The sequence below is a fragment of the Corapipo altera genome, unplaced genomic scaffold (assembly GCF_003945725.1).
Source record: "Corapipo altera isolate COAL_440 unplaced genomic scaffold, ASM394572v1 48b, whole genome shotgun sequence".
Classification (NCBI taxonomy): domain Eukaryota; kingdom Metazoa; phylum Chordata; class Aves; order Passeriformes; family Pipridae; genus Corapipo; species Corapipo altera.
Window position 1 is genome coordinate 10,734,657 of NW_020884884.1, and position 21,821 is coordinate 10,756,477.

General features: G+C 43.2%; 1 protein-coding gene across 1 annotated transcript in view; it reads right to left on the bottom strand.

Moving 5' to 3' along the window:
• Positions 1 to 21,821, bottom strand: part of PLB1 (phospholipase B1) — a 93,475-nt gene that overhangs the window by 68,434 nt on the left and 3,220 nt on the right. The window contains exons 2-10 of the mRNA XM_027641702.1: positions 17,305 to 17,479; positions 7,066 to 7,103; positions 5,905 to 5,968; positions 5,353 to 5,411; positions 3,913 to 3,944; positions 2,989 to 3,032; positions 1,934 to 2,018; positions 1,331 to 1,382; positions 75 to 161 (exon numbers count right to left, since the gene is read on the bottom strand). Coding sequence (XP_027497503.1) covers positions 75 to 161; positions 1,331 to 1,382; positions 1,934 to 2,018; positions 2,989 to 3,032; positions 3,913 to 3,944; positions 5,353 to 5,411; positions 5,905 to 5,968; positions 7,066 to 7,103; positions 17,305 to 17,479 — 636 coding nt within the window. The remainder of the gene's footprint in view (positions 1 to 74; positions 162 to 1,330; positions 1,383 to 1,933; positions 2,019 to 2,988; positions 3,033 to 3,912; positions 3,945 to 5,352; positions 5,412 to 5,904; positions 5,969 to 7,065; positions 7,104 to 17,304; positions 17,480 to 21,821) is intronic.

The following is a 21,821-nucleotide window of genomic DNA, read 5'->3' on the forward strand; positions in this document are numbered from 1 at the left end:
TGGTAGACAGCAGAGTATGAGAAAGTATCTTAACCATCTGCCTTGACTGCTAAACCACCCCACTAAACGCTTACCAGTTTTGTGGAAGCACAGGAGGAACATGGATTTTCAGCTCTAAAAAACACTGTGATTAGTTTCCAGTCATTTTGGAAGTCCATCAACTGGAAGGAAAAAAAAATAAAGGAATAGGATGATAGCAGATCTATTTGCTATTTTCTTTTCTCACACATGACATGCTTTAGCTTTAAATCAGCAAGACCAAGCAGTAGCCCACAGTCCATCCCTGGCCATCTCAATCCTTTCCATTTGACAATCCATCCAGCTTTTCCCTAGAGGAGTCAGTAAATGGATGGTTAGGCAGCAAGTGCTGCAATCATCAGATGCTGCTGAATGTACATCTACAAAGATCTCAGGATAGAGCCTGAAATTGCAGTTGCCAGTGGAGACTCTATTGGAAAAATGGGCATGAACAGCTTAGCACAAAGCTTGATGTTGCTTCTTTCCATCACTGTTGCAGCTCACCAATAGGGTTAAGGTTCCTGAACTGCTGAGAATGGATCACATCAGTGGGATACAGACTGGAGTTAAAAATCTGAGAGCTAGAGCCCTGTTTGCTTGTGCTATATTTATTAGTCAATTCTCAACACTCTTGAAGAGCATTGGTTAGAACCACACAGTTCCACAGAAATGTATGCCAAATCCACATACAAACAGTGTGATGGGTTCCCTGTAGAGTGAAGAGCCAGCAGCAGAATTGCCTTGGCAATTACATTTTCCCATTATTTCAAGACCATTTTACAAAATAACATGCCTTGTGGTTATGAATAAAAGAAAAATGAATGCTTAAAACTCCAGGATGGGATTTACAAAGCACTCAGCCATGAGTGATAATTCAAGCTCTCACCAGCATCAGTCAAAGCATATCTAGGCCTTTACTGTCCTTTTTGAAAACATGTTCTTAAAAGACCAAAAAAGAACAGAAGAGACAAATACTAAGAATTATTATTTTGGGTTGGCTTCTCAGAAACACTGGCACAGTTACAGAGTGTAGCTAGCAGAGGTCTCACATCCTTAGCCAACAGAAAATAAACGTATTGGCTTCCCTACCAAGCTCTTCAGCCACTCTTACAAATGTAAACAAGGTAGGATACTTTCAAGAACAAAACTCTTTACTTGAAAGGCACAGAAAGACCGAAGTCTATTAACCTCAAGAAACAGCATTTTCTGTTTTGAAAAGATTTTTGAGTGCTGTTCAAAGTATTAAATCACTTTTCTACCTTTTTCTGCTTCAACACCATGCTTTCTGAATTGTCCTGTGCTTTAAACAAACCTGATTCTCTTTCATGAGCTCCACTATTTCTTTAGCTTGATGCAGGAGGTCTCTGTAAAGCAGAAAGGAAGAGAGAAACTATAAAAACATCAGTAAGGGTAATGCTTAGGTTGATTTTTTACCATTAAATCAAATGACATTTAAGACTTCAGGTTGGATTAATCTTTTCTTTCCTAAATGTGTTAAGATTAGACATCTGTGCTACACAGAGAGCCTGGGGTGATTAGCTCATATTCAAGTATCTCACTTTTAGACATGTGCACTTAGGAGAAAACAGCAGACACAGCTTGGTAGGCACACCTCTAACTCTATTTGAGCCAAAAAATTTGTTTTGCAGTGGTAAAGAGGAGACCTGATGTTAAGGCAGATGATCCAGACCGCAAAGCACACACTGGGCTTTGTTTGTCCTGATTCTGAGAGGTGGAAATTGAGTGACAGTGGCAGGGTCTGTCCCTGGACTGTTTATGCAGCCTCTGCTGGTACTGAACATATTCTGTGTCCATTGAAGTGCTCCAGCATCAAAGGCTTCCATCCTCCACATTTCCAGCTGTAAATCTGTAAATCAGCTGTAAAACTGCCCAGCCAAAAGCCCCTCAGACTTACATGGCTTGACTGTCTGACGTTGCTCCCACTGTGTCAGGCAGAGGGGACAGGTGTAGGACCGTGGGATTAAAACTGCTAATGAGAACTGAATGACACAACACAGGTTAGGTGATTTCTGCATCCAACGGACTGCTACTCTGTTGTTTCATTATAAACCCCACAGAACCAGAACAGCCAGACACGTTAAGTCTGGTGATCTTTTGGTAGACATGAGAGGTATGCCCAAGGCCCTCTGCAGCTGTTCTTCCTGGTTTTGCTCTTCACCTTTAGAAGTGAAGGCTTCATATCTGAGTTTGCCTCCAGACACAGGGCAGAAACCTCCATTCCCATCTCTCAAGTAGTGTAGGTGGACTTAAATACAGGCAGCTGTAGAAATGAAGCTACTGGAAAGGGCTACAGAGACAGCCTCCCGAAGAACTGACGAGTTGCCAGGTTTCAAACCCCTTTCACAGGGAAATAGAGATGATGTTGAAGAGTTAAGACACTAGGAAGATGATTTGGAGAGAAGGATCATGGAAATATATGTTACACTAGCATTTCAGTGGACCTGAAGGTTTTACTTGCACTGCCTTTCAAACAAGTAACGGCTGCCTTCAGAGCCAGCTGGAACCAGCTGATAGGTGATGAATTCAGAGATGTGGTGCATCTTTGGCAGCCCCAGTGTAAATCTTAAACACATGGCAGCACTGGACAGGCAAACCCACACAAGATTTCACTGGGCTAGCATGGGCAGCAAGCACACACCTGAAGAGACTGTATCATGGGTAGTAATACCAGCCCAAAACGCCCAGCTGGGCATTTAAGAATCTTGCAGCAGCCTGTGGCATGCCTTCTTCACTGCTATTTGCCTACCCAGATGGTCTCTCTGAAGCCAGCATGGGTAACCCAGGCTGACTGTACTCATGTCCCTCAGCTACACCATCCCTCAGGTGTCCCTTACTCCCCTGCAGTGTGCTTGTGCTGTACCTGCTCTGCAGCCCAGCAGAGCCTGGAGCTCCTGCTAGTGAGCTGTTAAATCAATTTGCTCAAGTTTTAAGTGTGACAGAAAGACGCACCTGCTAAAGTTTTCACGCTTACTTCAAGGAAGCTCTTTCCTGTGCTATAGAAAGGGGAGAGAAAACAGGAAGTTCCTGTTATTCCATTTCTCAAAGAAAAATTCTATTACAGCACAGCCACAATTTCTTATTACTTATGCTCCATCTCAGAGTGTGTATTCATGGCAGCTGCTGGAAGTAAGAATGGGGCCTTTCTTTCCCGAAAACTGTCATGTCATCAGCTACTGCTGAGTAAGAACACTGTCTTAGAGCTCATTTTTTTGTATCTCTGTAAGCTCTGCATGTTGCAGTACTTGTGCTTATGCATAAGTACAAGTGATGCAGGGACCTCTCTGTGTATACCCAGATACAAGTGGACACAGATGTTTATGTAATCATAAGAAAAATTAGCTTTTTAAAGTTTATCTGGGCATGGCTAAATCCTCATCTGGAATGCTGTGACTCAAGAGCTACACAGACTTTCAACTACAAGGTTTAGCATTATGTTCATTCACTGATTTAGATCTGTTAAGGGGGCATGGAAGAAAACAGGGTAATGCTTGTCCATGAAGCACTGGGAATCAATCAAACAGAGGTCAGGGTATCAGGACCCCTGGGTTCTTTCTTTGCTTTGATAAATCCCTACTTTCTGGTCTCTAACTAGTGAATTATGATGTTTATTACCTAGGATTCATCATGTAGCAGTGATTCTTAATCAAGCTTATTGCAACCCTGAGTTAGTTCTATACCTTGCATAAGTACAAAGAATTTCTGTTACCTAAGGTCAGGGAAAGTTACAGTGTCTCAAAATCCTTTATATTTTAAATAGACTTTATCTTCCTCTCTAGAAAACAATAATAAGAATTGCTTGGGCCTAATTCCTGCACTGTGATACTGTATAGATTAGTGTAATGACACTTGTAAATACTAACAGTTTATTGTTACCTTTGGAGTAAATCCTCAACAGATCCTGGTATCTGTGAACAAAGAAGCAATAAGAATAACATTAAGCAACAAAGTGCAAACTAGACCTACGTATGCTGTTCCCTATCATGTTCCACTCCTGTTATAGATAGTATTGTTTTCTACATATTCTTCTCCATTGTGTTGTAATCAGTCACAGATGTAAATTATTTTCCAAAGCTTTCTTTTTACAGTATTTCATATTCTTGTAATCTTTTCTTAGTCTCTGCTTTCATTAATGTTTTTTTTACATATGGCTTCAAGTAAAGTTTAAATAGCTGAAATCAAATGCCATCAAATGAAATGCTGTTCTAAACCAAATTTCTCTGTACCTAGTTCTACTCTTTTTCAACAGAGGACATGACCTGAAGTCATTTAGATAATTTACATGGATGGCACTCAGCCAGAATGGTGTCTGTTAAAAAAAAGTAACCCTTGACATCAACAGAGGAACTTCACTGATTTCAGAGAGTTTGAAGAGGAGACAATGACATACGTTGCTCTAGGAAAGCGGACATTCCTGAAAAGAAGATCATTTATGCTTTTCTATGGCACCATCCCCTAGCAACAAAGACATTAGCCCTTGCTCTAAAGGGCCATGCATCTGATAGAGATGAAGCACCTTTGCATTCAGAACAATCATTTTCTTCAAAAGCAGTATTCACAAGGAGTCCAGGAGTGCTGATTTTCTAATAGAAAAGTATGATGTCTTGATTAATACCATCTCAAAGCTGAAAGTTGTTTAGTGATAAGGGAGAATCTCCCCTATTTTTCATAGCTGCAGCCCTGCCAATAGCTATCAATTTTTGCTCCACAGGCATTTCTACACTTCCTCAAAGCCTGGGAATTGTGGTTAAATGTTTTTAATTTGGCTTTCAACTATTAAGACAAGTAAAGATCATCCAGTTCTGGCTGCAGATTAGATTAGAACAGCAGGAGAACTTTACCCAGTGATCTATACATCAGAAGCAAATCTTTGTGATCCTTGTAGACCTTCTGCCTTCTAGATAGGAAACCAGTCTCTATAGAAAACACTCAGTGAGATGGAAAATCTACCATGTTTCTCAACAATTTGTACTTTTTCCAGTTTGAATTTTCCAAGCTTTTTCTTCCAGTTATCCAATCTGTTATACTCTTTGTTAGGAACATCCAAGCACTCTAATCAAATATCATGGTTCTCTGCAGGAGTACTGTGATCACATTTCCTCCTGCATGAAGTCAGCTGGCTATTTTTAGACTCAGGGTATACTGGAACACTGAACAGCAGGTATTTCCAGTCATTTTTTCACCAGAACTCTTTGATGCTCGTGGAAAGATTCAAGTCCAGAACGTCCTAACTGAGACCCCAAACTGCATCACCTTGCTTCATCATCACAATGGAGGAAATGGGTCACGTTCAGCACACTTCCTGCTTGTACTTACTCTTTGAAAACTTCCTATTGCAGTGACTGCTTTAATGTCAGCTGGCCTTAGAGCATGAACTGAGGAAAAGAAGACAACTTCAGGTTAAAAAAAACCCACCAAAAATGAACAGTAATCTTGAGAGAAAGTTACATTCACCAGTATACTAAAACATAACAAAATTGGCTAAAATGTAAGAAGTCTATACTCATCATGATCATTTTGATTGCAGGCTTTAAATTCATCAGAGAGGATAAGAAATTTTACTTGGGTATTCAGTAAATGCCTTGGGTATTTAGAGGCACTGAAATGTTCAACCGTCAAGCAAGAGAAGATAAAACAAACACTACTGAATGATTTAAGTAAGTGGCATCCCCAATTACCAGCTGAAGAAAGCGAAGCAGAAAAGAAATCATGAATACAACAAAAAGGTAAAGGACTTTACAGAGCCTGTCTCCACTTTAGTCACATCCCAAACATATGCATCTCCTGAAACAGCTGATTTCTGCCCCAGCCTATTCACAAATAATTTTGAGAGGAAAAGCCTCAGCAAGGACAATATCAAACACAAACCTGAAGATGAAAGAGTCTCAGGGAATGTCTTCTGCTCACATGAAAACTGCAAGCTTCTTAGAGCCTTTGACATAAACAAACAAATACAGTTAACTTCTTCAATCTAACCAGGAAATTTGTGGAAAAAGGGGTCCTATGGCTCCATTCTCACACAAACCCAAGATTTTACTCATGTAAATGATATTAAAGAACAATTACACCTCTGTTAGGGATACATGGGAACACAGATCCAGACAGCTGTGTTTTCAATCCACTGTTCCAAAATAACACTTTCTGCTCTGTTTTCTTACCAACTGCCACAGAACTGGGCCTGAGCAAACAATGAAATGTGCTGAACACATGCTGTTACATGATTGCTGCTAACAAGGAGTGTTTAATCTGGAAGAGGTCATAAGGACAGCTATTGTACACATCTTCATGTGCCAAAGGGCACCTAATTTTGGAAAAAGTTACATCTTCAATATGCAACAGGAAAAGCAGAATGAACCAGTTCTGGGTCCTTAATAACTGGCAACACCTGGCCAGGTGATCAGAGAAGGCAAAGATGCAAGTGATACTACTCAATCAGCATGAGACACAGCTCAGTACCACTAGGAACATTATTCAATGCCATCCTACATCCTTACTGTAGGTATAGCCCAACATCTAGTGCTTTAAAGAGAGATATGAAAGACAACCCCTTGCCCCCAGGTTACTATGGCCATGTCTAGCCAGCTGAGATCATCACCACATAAAGGTGAAATCTGTATTGTGACAGGGGCCACCACAGTCCCCACACACTCCCTACTGCCCAGCTAATGGACTTTAATGGTGCACATACTTTGTGCCATTATAGAGCAGGGAAGAGTTTAGTCTTGTTTGTAGAAGAGCAACAGAGCATCTAGGAAGAAGTGCTAACCACAGTCGACCAACATACAGGAGGTACAACCTAATAACAAACATTGCTCAGAGAAAACCTTATTTCCTGACTATGTACTGTAATCTTGCAGCTGTACTATCACATTGCCAACTCGTTCACTTTGCATTTACTCTTTGCAGAAGCAGTTTAGGGCACCAGGCTGTGTCTTTTCTTCTTCTTCCTGACTCAGAGGAAGGAACAGTCTGAGAAGTAATGATAGGTATTGAAAATAGGAAAAAAAGGAAGCTGTACTCATACTTTACCTCTAGTTTCCCATATTCTTCCAGATCATCTGCATTACCTTAAAAACATTAAAAGAATGAATTATATTATATTTTTTACTGTAGGAAAAAGGTTTCAGAAGACTAAATATACCTAAAACCACAGAATCCTGAGAGGAGGCAACTTTCTCATCTGCCCTACTTTCCCAAGTTGAGGCTCATCCCAACAACCAAACAAATTTTCTTTGTTTTTGCTATGCTAGAATAACCTTTTAGTTATCACAAGCAGATGAAACCTTTTGAAACTAGTGGAATGCAATGAATTCATAGGCACAGGTGATGAACTGCTTGCAGATCTCCTCAACCAACTCTATCCTCCACAGGCCTTCTCTAACTGTTTTCCCCTTCAGCACATTTAATATATTGATGTAGTCTTACGCTGTCCAAATTTAGGGTAATTTGAACATGTGCAAGGTGAAACTCCCTAGAAAGGAGCAATTCACATTAATCTACATCTTCCATAGTCAGGGAGCATCATACCTTTGTGAGCTTGCCACAGTGACACAGAAACAGCTGCGATTTCTTCACTTAGTGGAGAGTGTTAGCAGACAAAACAGCCTGTGGCGCCAAAAGTTGGGCCTATAGCTATTTCAGTAAACATTATTCTCTTCCCTTGAGATTACACTTGGATTTACACACATAGATTTTGGTTTATCCTAAAATTTCCACAAAGGTGGCCACAAGGCCTAGGTCAGCTGAACTTCAAAGCATGCTCATGAAGGGTCTTGCTGTCCTTAGAATAATTTTCCTTTAACATCCAGGAGCTATTTCTGGAATATTTAGCCCTGCTGAGTACTTCTGGCTTGTACATCTTTTTTTTCCATGTCAGTGACAGAGTAGATGCAGAGCCAGCTCAGCCCAGTAGGTATAGTGGAGCCAGCAGTGACCCCACTGCAAGGAGGTGATGTGCCTGGCACAGGCAGAGAGCTCTGGGCAGCCTCTGTGGACATGGGTGCATACAGAGGTCAGTGTGGTGACAGAAGCCATACTGCTCCCCATGACCACCTCAGCCTGTCTCTCCTGTGTCACACTACATGACCATATTCAATAACTGTCAGCATCTTCCATACGGAGGTTATTTTTACCACTTGGGTTCAATCATGAGCTATTTGCAAATTTATATTATTTTTATTGTGATTGGTAGCAGATTGATACAGTTGCTGCCTGACTGCTGTGTGACATTTTATTTAAAATTTCTGCCTGTTCAATCCATGTTTTTTGATGAGACTTTACTCAGGACAATAACCAGAACCCAGCTCTTCTTGAGATACTGGAGGCACGAGCAATGAGGGACTTGCCTGCATCACACAAATATATTGCAGAAGCTCAGTATCTTTGAGAATTTTAACACTAATTTCAACTGTATTTTAAAATACTTCCACAGGTTACATCGAGGGAGAAACAGGGTCCAATTCCAGTTTCCAGGATTCAGGGAGTTGGGGGAACAGTTTTACTATGTAAGACTGAAAGTCCATCTAATCTGGAATTCTGCCTCTGACAACATCCAAATGTAGATACTTAGGCAGAGAATAAGGAAAACAGATATACTTCCATATAACAGCAGTTATATTATATTCTATAACTGTCATCCTAACTATCTGTGCTATTGTGCTCCCTGAGAAAGGAATTACTTAATGTTGAAGAACTCCCTGAGACCCTTCTTCCATGGATCTGCCAATTTGTTTTTCTAACACTTTCACATTTTTGGCAAGGGTGTTTTATCATTTAATTATTGAAAAAAAAGTACTTCTCACTTGTTAATAACATGGCCTGTTTTCTTGTTGTTCTTGTAAAGAGCAGTCATTTCCCTATTTCTGCAAAATTTACCATTTTGCATGTGCTTGTATGTCTTTATCATATACCTATCCATTCTTCCAGGCTGAAGAGTCAGTCTCTGATCTCATGTAGAAGTTGTTTCATAAGCCTGACCACTCTTCCCCTTTATCCTCCTCCTAGGTTTTTCCATATCTTTTTTGAGATGAAAAGTCTAGACAACTGTCAAGATGCAGGTGAACTATGGCCCTGTACAGAGCAGCAGCAACATGAGTTTTATGCTGTTCTCTCCCTGACTCATGAAATTATTTGTCTCTCTGACCATGGCTAGCACTGATGTTTTCAGACAGCTGTGTTCTGGGATCAAGCAGTATCTATCTTTTTGGCCTATTCAGAAGACTGGTTCAGAGGGTACCTTGGGAAACAGCCCTTGAAAACAAAGGAGTTCAGGAGGGATGGACATGCTTCAAGGAAGAAGTTTTGAACGCACAGGAGCAGGCTGTCCCAGTGTGCCAAAAGGCGAGCTGGAGGGGAAGATGGCCTGCCTGGTGGAACAGGGAGATTTTGAAGGAAATTAGGGGAAAAAAGAGAGCTTACTAACTGTGGAAAAAAGGTCTGGCTACTCATGAAGAGTTTAGGAATATAGTTAGGTCATATAGAAAGAAAATTAGAGAGACAAAGGCGCAATCTGAACTCAATCTAGCCACTTCTACTGGGGATAACAAGAAGTGCTTCTACAAACACAGCAATAGCAAAAGGAGGAGCAAGGAAAACCTCTATTCTTTGCTGGACATGGGGGGAACAGAGTCATCAAAGATGAGGAAAAGGCTGAGGTACTTAACACCTTCTTTGCCTCAGTTTTCAACAGTAAGACAGGTTGTCCCCAGGACAGCTGGCTTCTGGAGTTTGTAGAAAGAGACAGGAAGCCGAACAGCCCCCCTGTAATCCAGGAGGAAAAAGTTAGCGACCTGCTGAGCCACTTAGATCCTGACAAGTCTATGGGACCAGATGGGATCTATCCTAGAGTGATGAGGGAGCTGGTGGGAGAGCTCGCCAAGCCTCTCTCCATCATTTACCAACAGTCCTGGCTCACAGGGGAGGTCCCAGATGATTGGAAGTTGGCAAATGTCACGCTGATCCATAAAAAGGGCTGCAAGGAGGACCTGGGAAACTACAGGTGCATCAGCCTGACCTCAGTGCCTGGCAAGGTTATGGAGCAGATCATCCTATGTGCAAACACACAGTACCCATGGACAAGGGATCAGACCCAGCCAGCACGGGTTTAGGAAGGGCAGGTCCTGTTTGACCAACCTGATCTCCTTTTATGGTCAGGTGACCTGCCTGGTGGATGAGGGGAAGGCTGTGGATGTGTCTACCTGGACTTCAGCAAAGCCTTTGACACTGTCTCCCACAGCATACTTCTGAAAAATCTGGCAGCCCACAGCTTGGACAGGTGCACTCTGTGCTGGGTTAAGAACTGGCTGATGGCCAGGCCCGGAGAGTAGTGGTGAATGTTGAACTGGCTGCATCCAGTTGGCAGCCAGTCACTAGTGGTGTCCCCCAGGGATCAGTGTTGGGCCCAGTTCTGTTTAATATCTTTATTGATGATCTGGATGAGGGGACTGAGTCCATCATTAGCAAATTTGCAGATAACACTAAGCTGGGGGGGAGTGTCGATCAGCTGGAAGGCAGGAGGGCTCTTCAGAGGGACCTGGACAAGCTGGAGAGATGGTCTGATTCCAATGGGATGAGGTTCAACAAGGTCAAGTGCCAGGTCCTGCACTTTGGCCACAACAACCCCCTGCAGCACTACAGGCTGGGCACAGAGTGACTGGAGAGAAGCCAGGCAGAAAGGGACCTGGGAGTTTGGATTGACAGGAAGCTGAACATGAGCCAGCAGTGTGCCCAGGTGGCCAAGAAGGCCAATGGCATCCTGGCCTGGATCGGGAACAGCGCGGCCAACAGGTCCAGGGAAGTGATTCTTCCCCTGTACTCAGTGCTGGTGAGGCCACACCTGGAGTACTGTGTCCAGTTCTGGGCCCCTCAGTTCAGGAAGGATATTGAGGTGCTGGAGCAGGTCCAGAGAAGAGCAACGAGGCTGGTGAAGGGACTTGAGCACAAGTCCTATGAGGAGAGGCTGAGGGAGCTGGGGTTGTTTAGCCTGCAGAAAAGGAGACTCAGGGGAGACCTCATCACTCTCTACAACTCCCTGAAAGGAGGTTGTAGCCAGGTGGGGGTTGGTCTCTTCTCCCAGGCAACTATCAGTAAGATGAGAGGGCACGGTCTTAAGCTCTGCCAGGGTAGGTAAAGGTTGGATATTAGGAAGAAATTTTTTACAGAGAGAGTAATCAAGTGTTGGAATGGGCTGCCCAAGGAGGTGGTGGATTCTCCATCCCTGGAGGTTTTTAAGATGAGACTGGATGTAGCACTGAGTGCCATGGTCTAGTAACCATGGCAGTGTTGGATCAAGGGTTGGACTTGATGATCTCGGAGGTCTTTTCCAACCCAGTTGATTCCATGATTCTATTTAGAATTCATCATTGTTTACACATAGATAAAAGTAATGTATAAGGAGAAAGCTTAGTCTAAGCTCTCATTCTGAGCATCCTGAACAGTTTTCCATCAGCAAGCTAGAATGCCCCCTTATCCAGTTCAGTTCTGATATATGTGGAGAGCCTACATTACAATCCAGATCAATATGAGCATCACAGCTACTACAGCGGACATGTTCATATTTCTACTTGGCTCACTCCCTTGAGTAGATACCATCTAATTCTGGTAGTTCTTTTACTATTTTCCATCAGTTTGTTCAAGCATTTAACTGCTACTCCTCTTGCCCCCTTGGAGCTGAAGGGCTCCGAGTGCAAGACCTTTTTTAAGCTGTTATGCAAAGAACATCAAAGAAAAAAGAAATTGTCAGGTTTCAGCCTTTTTTTATAGAACAGTAAGCCCTGCAGACTCCATATTTCAGATGAATTTGAAAAAGGATTTTTTGGTTTTCACTCCTTCAGCAATGATTCATTGTTTCCCCTCAGATTAATTTTTGGCTTGGCTAATTACGCTTTAATTTATTCAGTTTTCTTAGTTTGTTTTGGATTTATGCTTTCCATAGGATGACTTTTTAAACTCCTGCAGCTCCCAATATTATAGTTACTCCCTTACTCTACCGTTCAATATTTCTAGCTTGTACTTTCAATTTTCTCAACAAAACCAAACTGTTTTTCTGAAAATTTCCCCAAAATTTGGGAGAAATGTTCTAATTTCTTCCTCCCTTGCTCTTATAATTAATCTGTTTCAACAAATAATTCTTATAGGCTGCTATCAATCCACATTTTCTCCTGAATCAAGTTTTCAGAGGAACTGCAGCCACCATGCATCTTTTTCCATGAATTAAAAAGCTCAGATGTGATAATTTCTTCTCATTACTTAAGGAACCAAAGCATCCTAACAGTTATTAGAGCACGTGATATCTGAAGATATTTATCATCACAGCCTACTGTTAAGGCTAAGCACTATTACTATTTATCATTATTTTCTTACAGGCAGAGAGCTGAAGCATAAAGCCAATAAAGCCAAAACATACACAATATTTTCAGTCCTAGAGTACCTACAAAACTGGCATCTGGCACCAAACATGGACTTCGGAGACCCAGTATAGGAAAAAAAGGGTCCCCCTACCCTGAAACTTGCAGCAATCTGAACAAGAATGCCTTGAATGACAGAATGCTGCCTAACCATTCAGATAATCTTCTATCACTAAAGAGAAAATTAGCATAGTTACAAATTCAGAGAAAACCTCTGTCCTTTGCTTAGATTTCTGCATCATTTTGGCACAGATCTCACTGTTAGTCTAATTATTTGATGATGTTTTTCTCACCAGAAAGTTTTAGTGCCTGCCTAAGTCACAGTTCATCCCCAGAACAGTGTAAACCAGTGCATGCATCTTTGTCAAAAAAATTATCATAGGCAAAATTACATGCAAAATCACAGTTTCACTCACAGATTTTCTTCATCCTCCTTCTAAAACTCCTGCTATACACCCACCTTGCAATAATTAAAAATAGAGATTCCCAAATACCGCACAACTCAAATTTTCAAAGAGCCTTTAGAAACTTACCTTCTGAGGAGAGCAACCAAAGGAACAATGCACCTAACAATAGCTTCATGGTAAGAACCTGCACAAATTGATAATCCTGTAGTGCTGTTTGTTAGATCTTTAGACTGTGAAGAAAGAAATTGTCTTCTTTTTTCTCCTTTATATCCTAAAAATTGATAACTCAGCAGCCATAAAACCTATTAGCCTCTACCTTTGGAAAGCAAAGCGACAATGACACTTCATTGCCCATCCAAGGGTCAAAGAAGCGGCACAGCTTCTCTCACTTGTTCAGAGGCTGCTGGCCATTTTGCAGGGCAACTCTCAGCAAATCTAAGGACCAAGATCACATGAGTCAGCTTCCAGCAGGGTCAAGGCTCTTCCAGGCAATACATAACACATTAATTTGGCATTAGGCTGCCTCTATCAGGCAGGGAAGGAGCCTCTGCTCCTGAGGCAAAAAGGGCAATTGAACCCTATGTAGCAGCCCACACCTACCCAGAGAGGAAGGTTGTGTTCTTTGTTTTGTTTCCTTCCCTACCTCTGCTCCTTCCTTACCTTCAGCTGGACTCATGTTATGCCTGTCTCTCTTCTGATAACTCCAGAGCTGTCAACTCACCGAAACTCCAAAAGCCTAAATTTGGCTGCCAGAGGGGTATGCTGTGAAACCCTGTTCTAAAGTAGGGCAATGTGAGGGACAGGTCACCTCAGACCATAAAGTCCCTTAAGAGCAAGAGAAGAAGCAGAGAGGCACTGAGGGAAGTAACACAAATCCTTGAGTACCACCGGTCCTGGCAGCAGGTTAAAGAACACCACTCCAGCTTCAGCCCATGGGATGTAGGCAGTTCCCCTTCTGGTGGATTTTCCTTCACTGGGTTATGCCTCACTGGTCAAGACAGAGCACTGGCTGACAAGCAGGATCAGCAAGTCTGCCCTCATTCTGCACAGGTCTCCAAACCCCTGGCTACAAGGCTATCACAGTAGCCCGGTCACTATTGCAGAGTCAAAGAGTGTGCAGAAATGCCAGCTAGACTGTTATACAACGCTCCTCAGTGAGACTCCACTATGCCTCAATTACACTGTCAGGATCAAACCTCTGAAGAGCAGCCTGCTGTCCTCACACAAAACAGCAGCCTGACCTTTGGTCTCTTCTGAGCCCGTTGACACCCAGATAGAGCTCTTACATGAATAATTGGAGTCTGCTTAAGTAAATAGCTTTAAATGCTTAAATAAGCCACTAACACTCCCAACTCAGGGAGTCTAACTCACCCTTCAAAAGGGGTTTTGTTTATTTTGGCTTTCTGTTTTTTCACAATAGAAATTTTACATTCTTTGAAGGTACATATTGGAGGTAAATCTTATGCTTGCTTCACTTTTCAAAAACCAGAAATGTTACATTAATTCTGAACATGAACAATTATTGTGCAGAACAGCATGCAAGGAGGAATCTTTATAGGGGAAAGCATTCCTCCACCCCCCGAGGCTCCAACCTCAACTCGGCAAAAACATACCATAGGCCTCATCAGAACAAGGGGCTGCTCACCTCAGACACGTCAGCATGTTCAAACCTGAGAGGGATGAGCTCATTCTGCTTGGGGCTCTCACAACCTGAAACACAGTTTGACGCCCAGGCTCTTTTGACAGTAAAATAATGAAAATTTAAAAGCTTACTCACGGTCAGGGCACAGCACCACACCAGCCAGCAGCTCCCCTGCCTGGGCTGAGCTGCAGTGGAGCTCCTGGGCACATGGACAGGATGAGAGAGGTCTCAGGTGAAGCTGGTCAGGGCCATTATCACTTCTCAGTCAAGGTGGCATTGCACAGTCTCAGCATGGATGGGAGTTACCTTTGGTGGGTTTTGTCATTCCATACAAGAGTTTGTGGTTGCTTCACTCCTCAAAGGAAAGTTTTTATTATTGAAAGTCTGAGAAACAACCTTCTTGAAGAGCTGGAAGTGTTTAAAATCCCAGTAAGTCTCCTCCTCACTGTACGCAAAGAAAAACAAGGAAAAGAAGATAGCATTAGTTCATACATTTGCCATAAAACACAGCTCCAAAGTAAGAGTTCAGCCTTTAAACACTGTGACATGCTCCAGAAGCAAAATAGCGTTAACTTCAAGGCTTGTAAATCCCCTGTAAACACTCCTTCCCACCACCCAAGCATCAAAATAGCTCCTAGATTGAATAGCAAATAGTAAGTGGTAGAAAAGATCAGAGAAGTTTGCAAACGGAATTTTCTATTAGATACAGAAGGTGTCAGAGACAAATGAAAGCTTTTGCATCACCTCAAGAGCAAAGCTAGAGGCAGCTAAGAAGACATGAAGAGTTCCTGGCCACAAGCCAAACCCCAGCTGATGGTATTTAGGAATAACCTAGGGAACCGCAGCCATGTAGCTGATTACCTAATGATCAACACAGAACATCTTTTGTCTTCCCTAAAGTGTCTGCTGCTGCTCAAGTGGGACAAGGAGATAGCTGGATCTCATAGTAAAGCCTACCTGAATTATGTGAGTCTTCTTGTCACCTGTCCCGGGTGGAGAGGGCTCATAACACAACTGACACAGAAATGCTTTGTGTAGAGTTGGTGATGAGGAGCAGAAGTTTTGTGCCTTACCATGTTCTTGTGAAAAGGACCTGTTACACAGGACTACACCCAACAGTGCAAACCAACAAAAACAGAAGTCCCAGTTAGAGTTTTAAAGTAAACAACACCCAAACGGGTACTCAAACATGTGCTAAAACATATTAGCCAAATACCTTGGCCCCTTGCTAAATTTTTAGGTGGCTTATAATGTATCTAAATCTTCACCTTTTATACCTGGTATGGGAGTTATAGCTTGGAAAGCAATGGAATTTTTCTGTCTTATCTGCTCAGTTAAACAGAGATCTTTCCTGCAGTCCCTTTACTTATACAGAATATGGAAAACCAGAAACTCTTTCAACCGACCTAGGTCCTCACCTGTAGGACTAGTGTTTTAAAATACAAATAATGAAGGTATGGCTGCATATTAAAAGAAAAAAAAAAAACAAAAAACCAAAACAAGCAGACAAAAAAATCCCATAGCACTCAACCACTCCCAATCAAACCCAAGATGTTTGTCACTATAAGCACAACCTTTTATTGAATAAGTTAGGAAAGTAGCTCACTTGGCTTCCAACAAGCAGAGGCTATATATATCAGAGGATAATGCTATTGCATTATCCATCACATTACACTGGCATAGCAGAGGACTTCTTGTGGAAATACAAAGTAGACTGATTTTCTATTTCCTTTGAAGATACAGCCTGTCTGTGACCTGTCACTGCTTCAGCTAATCCTATTGCCTAGACAAGGCCTTAGATCTTGAATTTTGTATTTGGGAAGGATATTCCTGAATTGTTCCACTATGAGACACCCCTCCATAATGTGTAGAACATGATAGTGCTGTGAAAATGGTGGGAGTAAATCATATAAAACAGTGAGACATTTCACGTGTCCTTGTGATATTGTGCCATCACCTCCTGTTGTTGTGATTCACTCTGCTGGTAAATGTAGTGCAGACTCTGGACCTAAACAGCAGAACTTCCTCCATGGGAAAGTTCAGGCCTACAGTGGAGGATGAGGAGATGAAGTGAGGCCAAGGGCAGCCAGGGACAAGGGCAGGAATTCTGCGGCAGCAAGCAGAAGAGCTGCACGGCTTGAAGGAGGCTGCTACCACCTGCTGGAGAGAGCGCAAATCCTCCAAGGAAAAGGAGAACGGGAAAGCACCGCTCTGTGTGTGGTCAGGTTACTGAAAGTGGGCAAACGGCCTTGCTTGCATACTTGGTGCCCTCCTGAAAAAAACCCAAGCTTCTGAAGTTGCAGGTGAAGAGAATATAAATTGTTTCTAGAATGGCTTTAAAAAATGCCTGTAGAAACAAATGCAAACTCAAAGTCTCAAAACCACTAAATTTTTCTGAGCTCAGCACATGACTGGAGCCTTCACCTGGATATTTGAGATAGGCAGAGCTGCTATAGAGACCTGAGCTATGGCGACAAGTAAATAAGCAAGGTCATTGCTGCAGTTACACCCAGGTCTTGGATGAGCTATGAAGCAGCAGTCTTCTGCAAACACCTATGTGCAAACACCCCAATCCAATGTTAATAAGTGAAAAAAAATTCAAAATTTCTTCCTTGGGCCTGCAGGAGGGCACAACCTCCCACAGAGATTGTTTAATTGCTTGGCAAGGGCACAAGCCCTGCAGCCACTGACCTGAGGGAAAGTACAGCACAAAGTCCACCTCCACAGACAGTGCTCGATGCTGCTGAGAGGCTGGTGGTGCCCAGCCTACCTTTGCAGCTTGCATACCTGCCACAGGTCCCTCATTCCCCATTACCTGTCACAAAAACATGGTGTATCCTTTGCAGGAAAAGCTGAAACTGCTCCTCACTGCCTATTCTAGTGGCTTCTAGGCCTCTGACATAGGCAAGCTGCAGATCATGCCATAGGCTGAAATCCTCCCTGCTCCGCGGGGGCAGGAGCTCTGAAGCCTGATGATGGCTGCAAGGCAGCTGAGAAGAGAAGAACAGAAGAACATCCAGAGAACAGAAGAAGCCACGATTTAAAGATCCTCTGCTAAAGACTTTTTACCGACTTTTCTGTAGCGTGAGGATTAGTTTGAGTCTGTAAACAGCAAGAAGCTGGGGACCAGATACTTCCTGAAGCCTCGTCATAAGCTGGCCCCTCGGTTATCAGATCAGGAGATAAAGCTCATTTCTGGGGAGCCCTGTTTACACCCACAGACTTCAGAGAGCTCACCACCACTACCGCAGCCTTGAGAGAGTGGTGCTGGCAGGAAGGCAGATAGCAAAGGGAAGCAGTCTGCCTGCCTCTGATAGACAGTGATGGCATTTGACTGTAGGCACCAGAAAATGCATACTCCCTTTCCATGAGTCTCTGGGTGAGTTCATTGATGTTCACATCCAAAATACCTAATTCTCAAAGATTTGCATGAAAATCGGGCACCTAAATAAATGCCTCTGTGGATTAAAGCCCAAGTCTCAAAGTGTTCTGATTCTCTGTAAAGTGAAAACATGAGTATTCCCTTTCTCCCATTCTTTTCCATTAAGCTGTAAAATTCCAAATGCAGTGCCAAAGCAGTGCCAGCTTTTTGCTGTTTGTGTTCACACCACAAAGGGGCTCTGTTTTCAGCCAGTGTTGTAATTGCAGCAACTGTGTGGAAAGCTCCTGACGCTCCTGTGCTCTCTGAAGCTCTTCCCACATGAAGGTGCAATACACAGACTCTGTGGGATCAGCATGTCTAGGTGCCATGGTGTCCCAGACTTGCTAGTCCACCTATGCACACCCCAAAAATCCTCTGTTTACCAGACTCCCCTGCAGAAGTTTGTTTCTCAGCCTGCCTCTACATGTCAGAAAACACATCCCTTTGACCTCAATGAGCCAGCCTCAGTTGTGCTATATTCCTTTTTCATCATTAATACTTGTGCTGCTCTTGAAAAAGAGAAGACTCTCAAGTGGTAGCATAGTGGTTGAGATGGGGAGAACGGGTAAGGCTGCTTTTCCTCTTAAGGGACGAGGCTGTTTGACTCTTCTGGCTGCTGTTTCACCTAACTCTTATGGACCTTTACGCTTCAAGGCCCTTGAGGTTGCTCAGTTTTCGTCCATTGCCAGCAGAAGCACCTGGAGCTAGGAACATATGGCTCAGCATGCTCCCTTCACATACTTTACACACCACAAACTGTGCCAAACATGTCCTCCCACCATAGTGTTCACCATCTATGCAATGCTCTGAGCTGCTCTCGCCTGTTTTGTGGCTGAAAGAGTCAAACACGGGCTGTTCAGGTGCTCTGTGTCTTCTTGCTCATAAGTTCTGAGTGGAACCGCATTGAGGCAAGCCTGAGGGTATCAGATTCAGCGCTTAGAGGAGTGGGTTAAAAGGCCTTTGGATGCAGACACACTTATTTTACTAAGGGACCAAGCAAGGGTAAGCAGATAAAGTCTTTACTAACTGTGAAGAAATGCTTACAGAAGGCAATTTCCTTTCTTGAGGCAAAGAAATCACAGGGGAATGACAAGCAAATATCATCAAGTCAGTCTTAAACCCCGAGTCACACACAGCTCAGCACTCCAGGAAGGGAAGCAGGTAAACAGGCATAAAATAAATAGGAGTGGTGAGCATACAGAAACTACAGAGGCGAGACTGGAATAGGAATATTTATAGTGCAGGGTGGAAAGGAGTATCAGTGCTCTGCCTGGAGCACGTGGCCAGTTGGCCTGAGCGGCAAACTGCGTGAGGAGGATCACGCCTGCTTTTGCCAGCTGTAACTCTCTCAGTTGCCACCAGAGGACACCAAATTCCTACATTTTCACTCCTGAACACGACGAGTATCCTGACCCTTTGGCTGAGAGTGGGGAAAAAATGGAATGGCAATTGAACTGTACCACCAGTCCTTAGGAGGGAAAGTTCTTGACGTGACCTGTGGTTATCCAGGTGTACCATCACACAACACTAGCTCTGTCTCCTCCTTTACAGTCAGAGGCCAATTTCAAGCTTGCATATTTTCAGCGACTGCATGCTTTGAAGACCGGTAATAATACAGAAAATAACTGATTCAAACCAATGCTAGATGGTCGGAGACCAAAAGCCATTGCCAGTTCAACAGATGCTCTTATTCCCATTGAAAGAGCCTTCCAAAACTCACAGCTCTGCCAGGCTTCATTCTGACATTTCAGCTGAATATTGCAAGAATCCCATCAAGTGCTAGAGGCCTTTGTTTTTAAGATGGAAAGGCTGGGCTCTGGAATCAGCTATGAGTGCAGGCATGGGCCTGTGCATAGGGTTTTCTGAACAATTAATCTGCATGTTATTATTTTAAGTCATCTCAATAAATGGCAAAAGCTGCTCAGAATCAACTGGATAAAATTCAACAAAAACACAGCAACGTACTATGACTGGGAAGGAGAAATTAAGTGCAAAAATGGACAGCTTGGAATAAATGGTTAACCAGCAGTACTACACAAAAGGATCTGGAGGAATTAGAGTGGATCACATAATGAGTCAACAGTATGCTGCAGTTGCAACAAAAACAAACATTTCTTTTGAGATTTGTTAATGGAGTGTCATAAGTATGTCACAGAAGGTCATTAATATGCTTTATTCCAAAAGAGTGCTCACTGATGCTAAACGTTGTGCTAAATTCAGGGTGCTAGTGCTTTCAGAAAGAGAGAGTTCAGAGAAGACCAGCTAGCTCAACAGGAAGATTAAGAAACCCTGGGGAAAGCTGGATAGGCTGGGTGAGCTTTTTCCAGGATAGAAAGAGGAGAGTGAGGACAGCCACTCTGAACGCAGGAGGTTGTTCTAGCCAGCAGCAATTACCATGCATCTGTTTTCCCTGGCAACTCAGAAGAAAGACAGGCAGAGTGGTCCCAGTGTGGAAAAAAGGCAGACACAAGACCTGGAACTAGTTTGGGTTTCATCTCAACAGGCAGCTCTGTTTTTCTTATGTAAGAGGGAAGGTATGCAGGTGGGGGATGGGAGGAGTCATGAGTTTTGATGTGACTGCCTGTGACAACCTGGAAATTTGCTTTCAGGTGAGGAATGGTCCTCTTAACACAACAAAGCAACACACCCAAGAGTGCATACACAGACCACACCTACTGGAGCCAGCTTCCACAGGTTTGTTTGTACAGCAAGCAAAGGAGAAAATAAAGATTGGAGATGGAGCTTCCTTTTTGCCCACTCCTCCCCAGGTCAACCTGACCCTATGAATAGCATAACACAGCTGTTCACGTATTACTGCTGTCTGTTGCTCCTGGGGACCTCTGTGGTCCTGCTAATCTCACAGCAGCTGTCAGATTCCCACCTCTTAGACTTGTTTCCACCAAGCACCTAAGCAAATTTGGTCACGTCCCCAATCAGCAAAGGCCTTAAGCTTATGCTTACATTTAAGCACAAGCTTCAAACTGAGTGTGTTCCAGGACTTTGGCAAACAAGGCCTTTACCTTAGAAAACATAGATGAAACAACTTTTCATTTAGCTAAACTCAAACATTTTCCTCAGACTCCTTGAGTCTACCACCTCTCTGATGCTGAAATAGATGCCTTGCATAAGAAGACTCTCTTGCTTCCTCTCTGCTGTAACTCATCAACTCTTTCCTGCTCCGGGGCACGTACCTCTAGGGACAGATGAAATCTATTCCTGTTTGTTACTATGCAGAGCTAGATCTCAACAGCAGTGATAAAGGCCCTTGCACATCCTAGCTTGCTTTCTGATACTTCCCTTTTCTCTGGAATTCATACTCCTCACCCGCCCTTGCTCCCTTCCCCCTTCCCAGTTTGCTCATACTTCTGGAAAGATGACTGAAGGCTAACCAATGAGTAAGACACTGCTGCACGTCATCGCCTGTCTGCTGCAAGAAGGGGTGAACAAGTTCGTTTGTCCACAGGTTAAAGTGAGGTTGCCATCCAAACAAGGAGCATGTAATTGGGAGACCAAGCAGTGGGAAACCTGCCCTCTCTTCTCTCTCGTCTGGAGCATTTAATTTCTCTTGTTTTCTTCATTGCGTACAGCACTTTATGCCTGTACAGCATCTTTCAAGCAAGGATCTCAAAGGGATTCACAGACCTTAATTAAACCTCATAAATCCCTAATTGATAGATGAAAATTCTGAGTCACAAAAAGGTGATGTGCTCATGGTGCAACAGTGAGTCAGTTGCAGAGCTTGGAGCAGGGTACTGGTGATCCCAATCCAGTACTGAGCATCTCCTCCACTTGACAGTTTTTGGAAGACCTGTATCTGCCTGGAGAGCAAGTTCAACAGCTGCCTGATGCAGCTCCCAATGGCCATTCAGCCTCCAGTGGGAAACAACCATTAATGGTGTTTGGTACTGTGG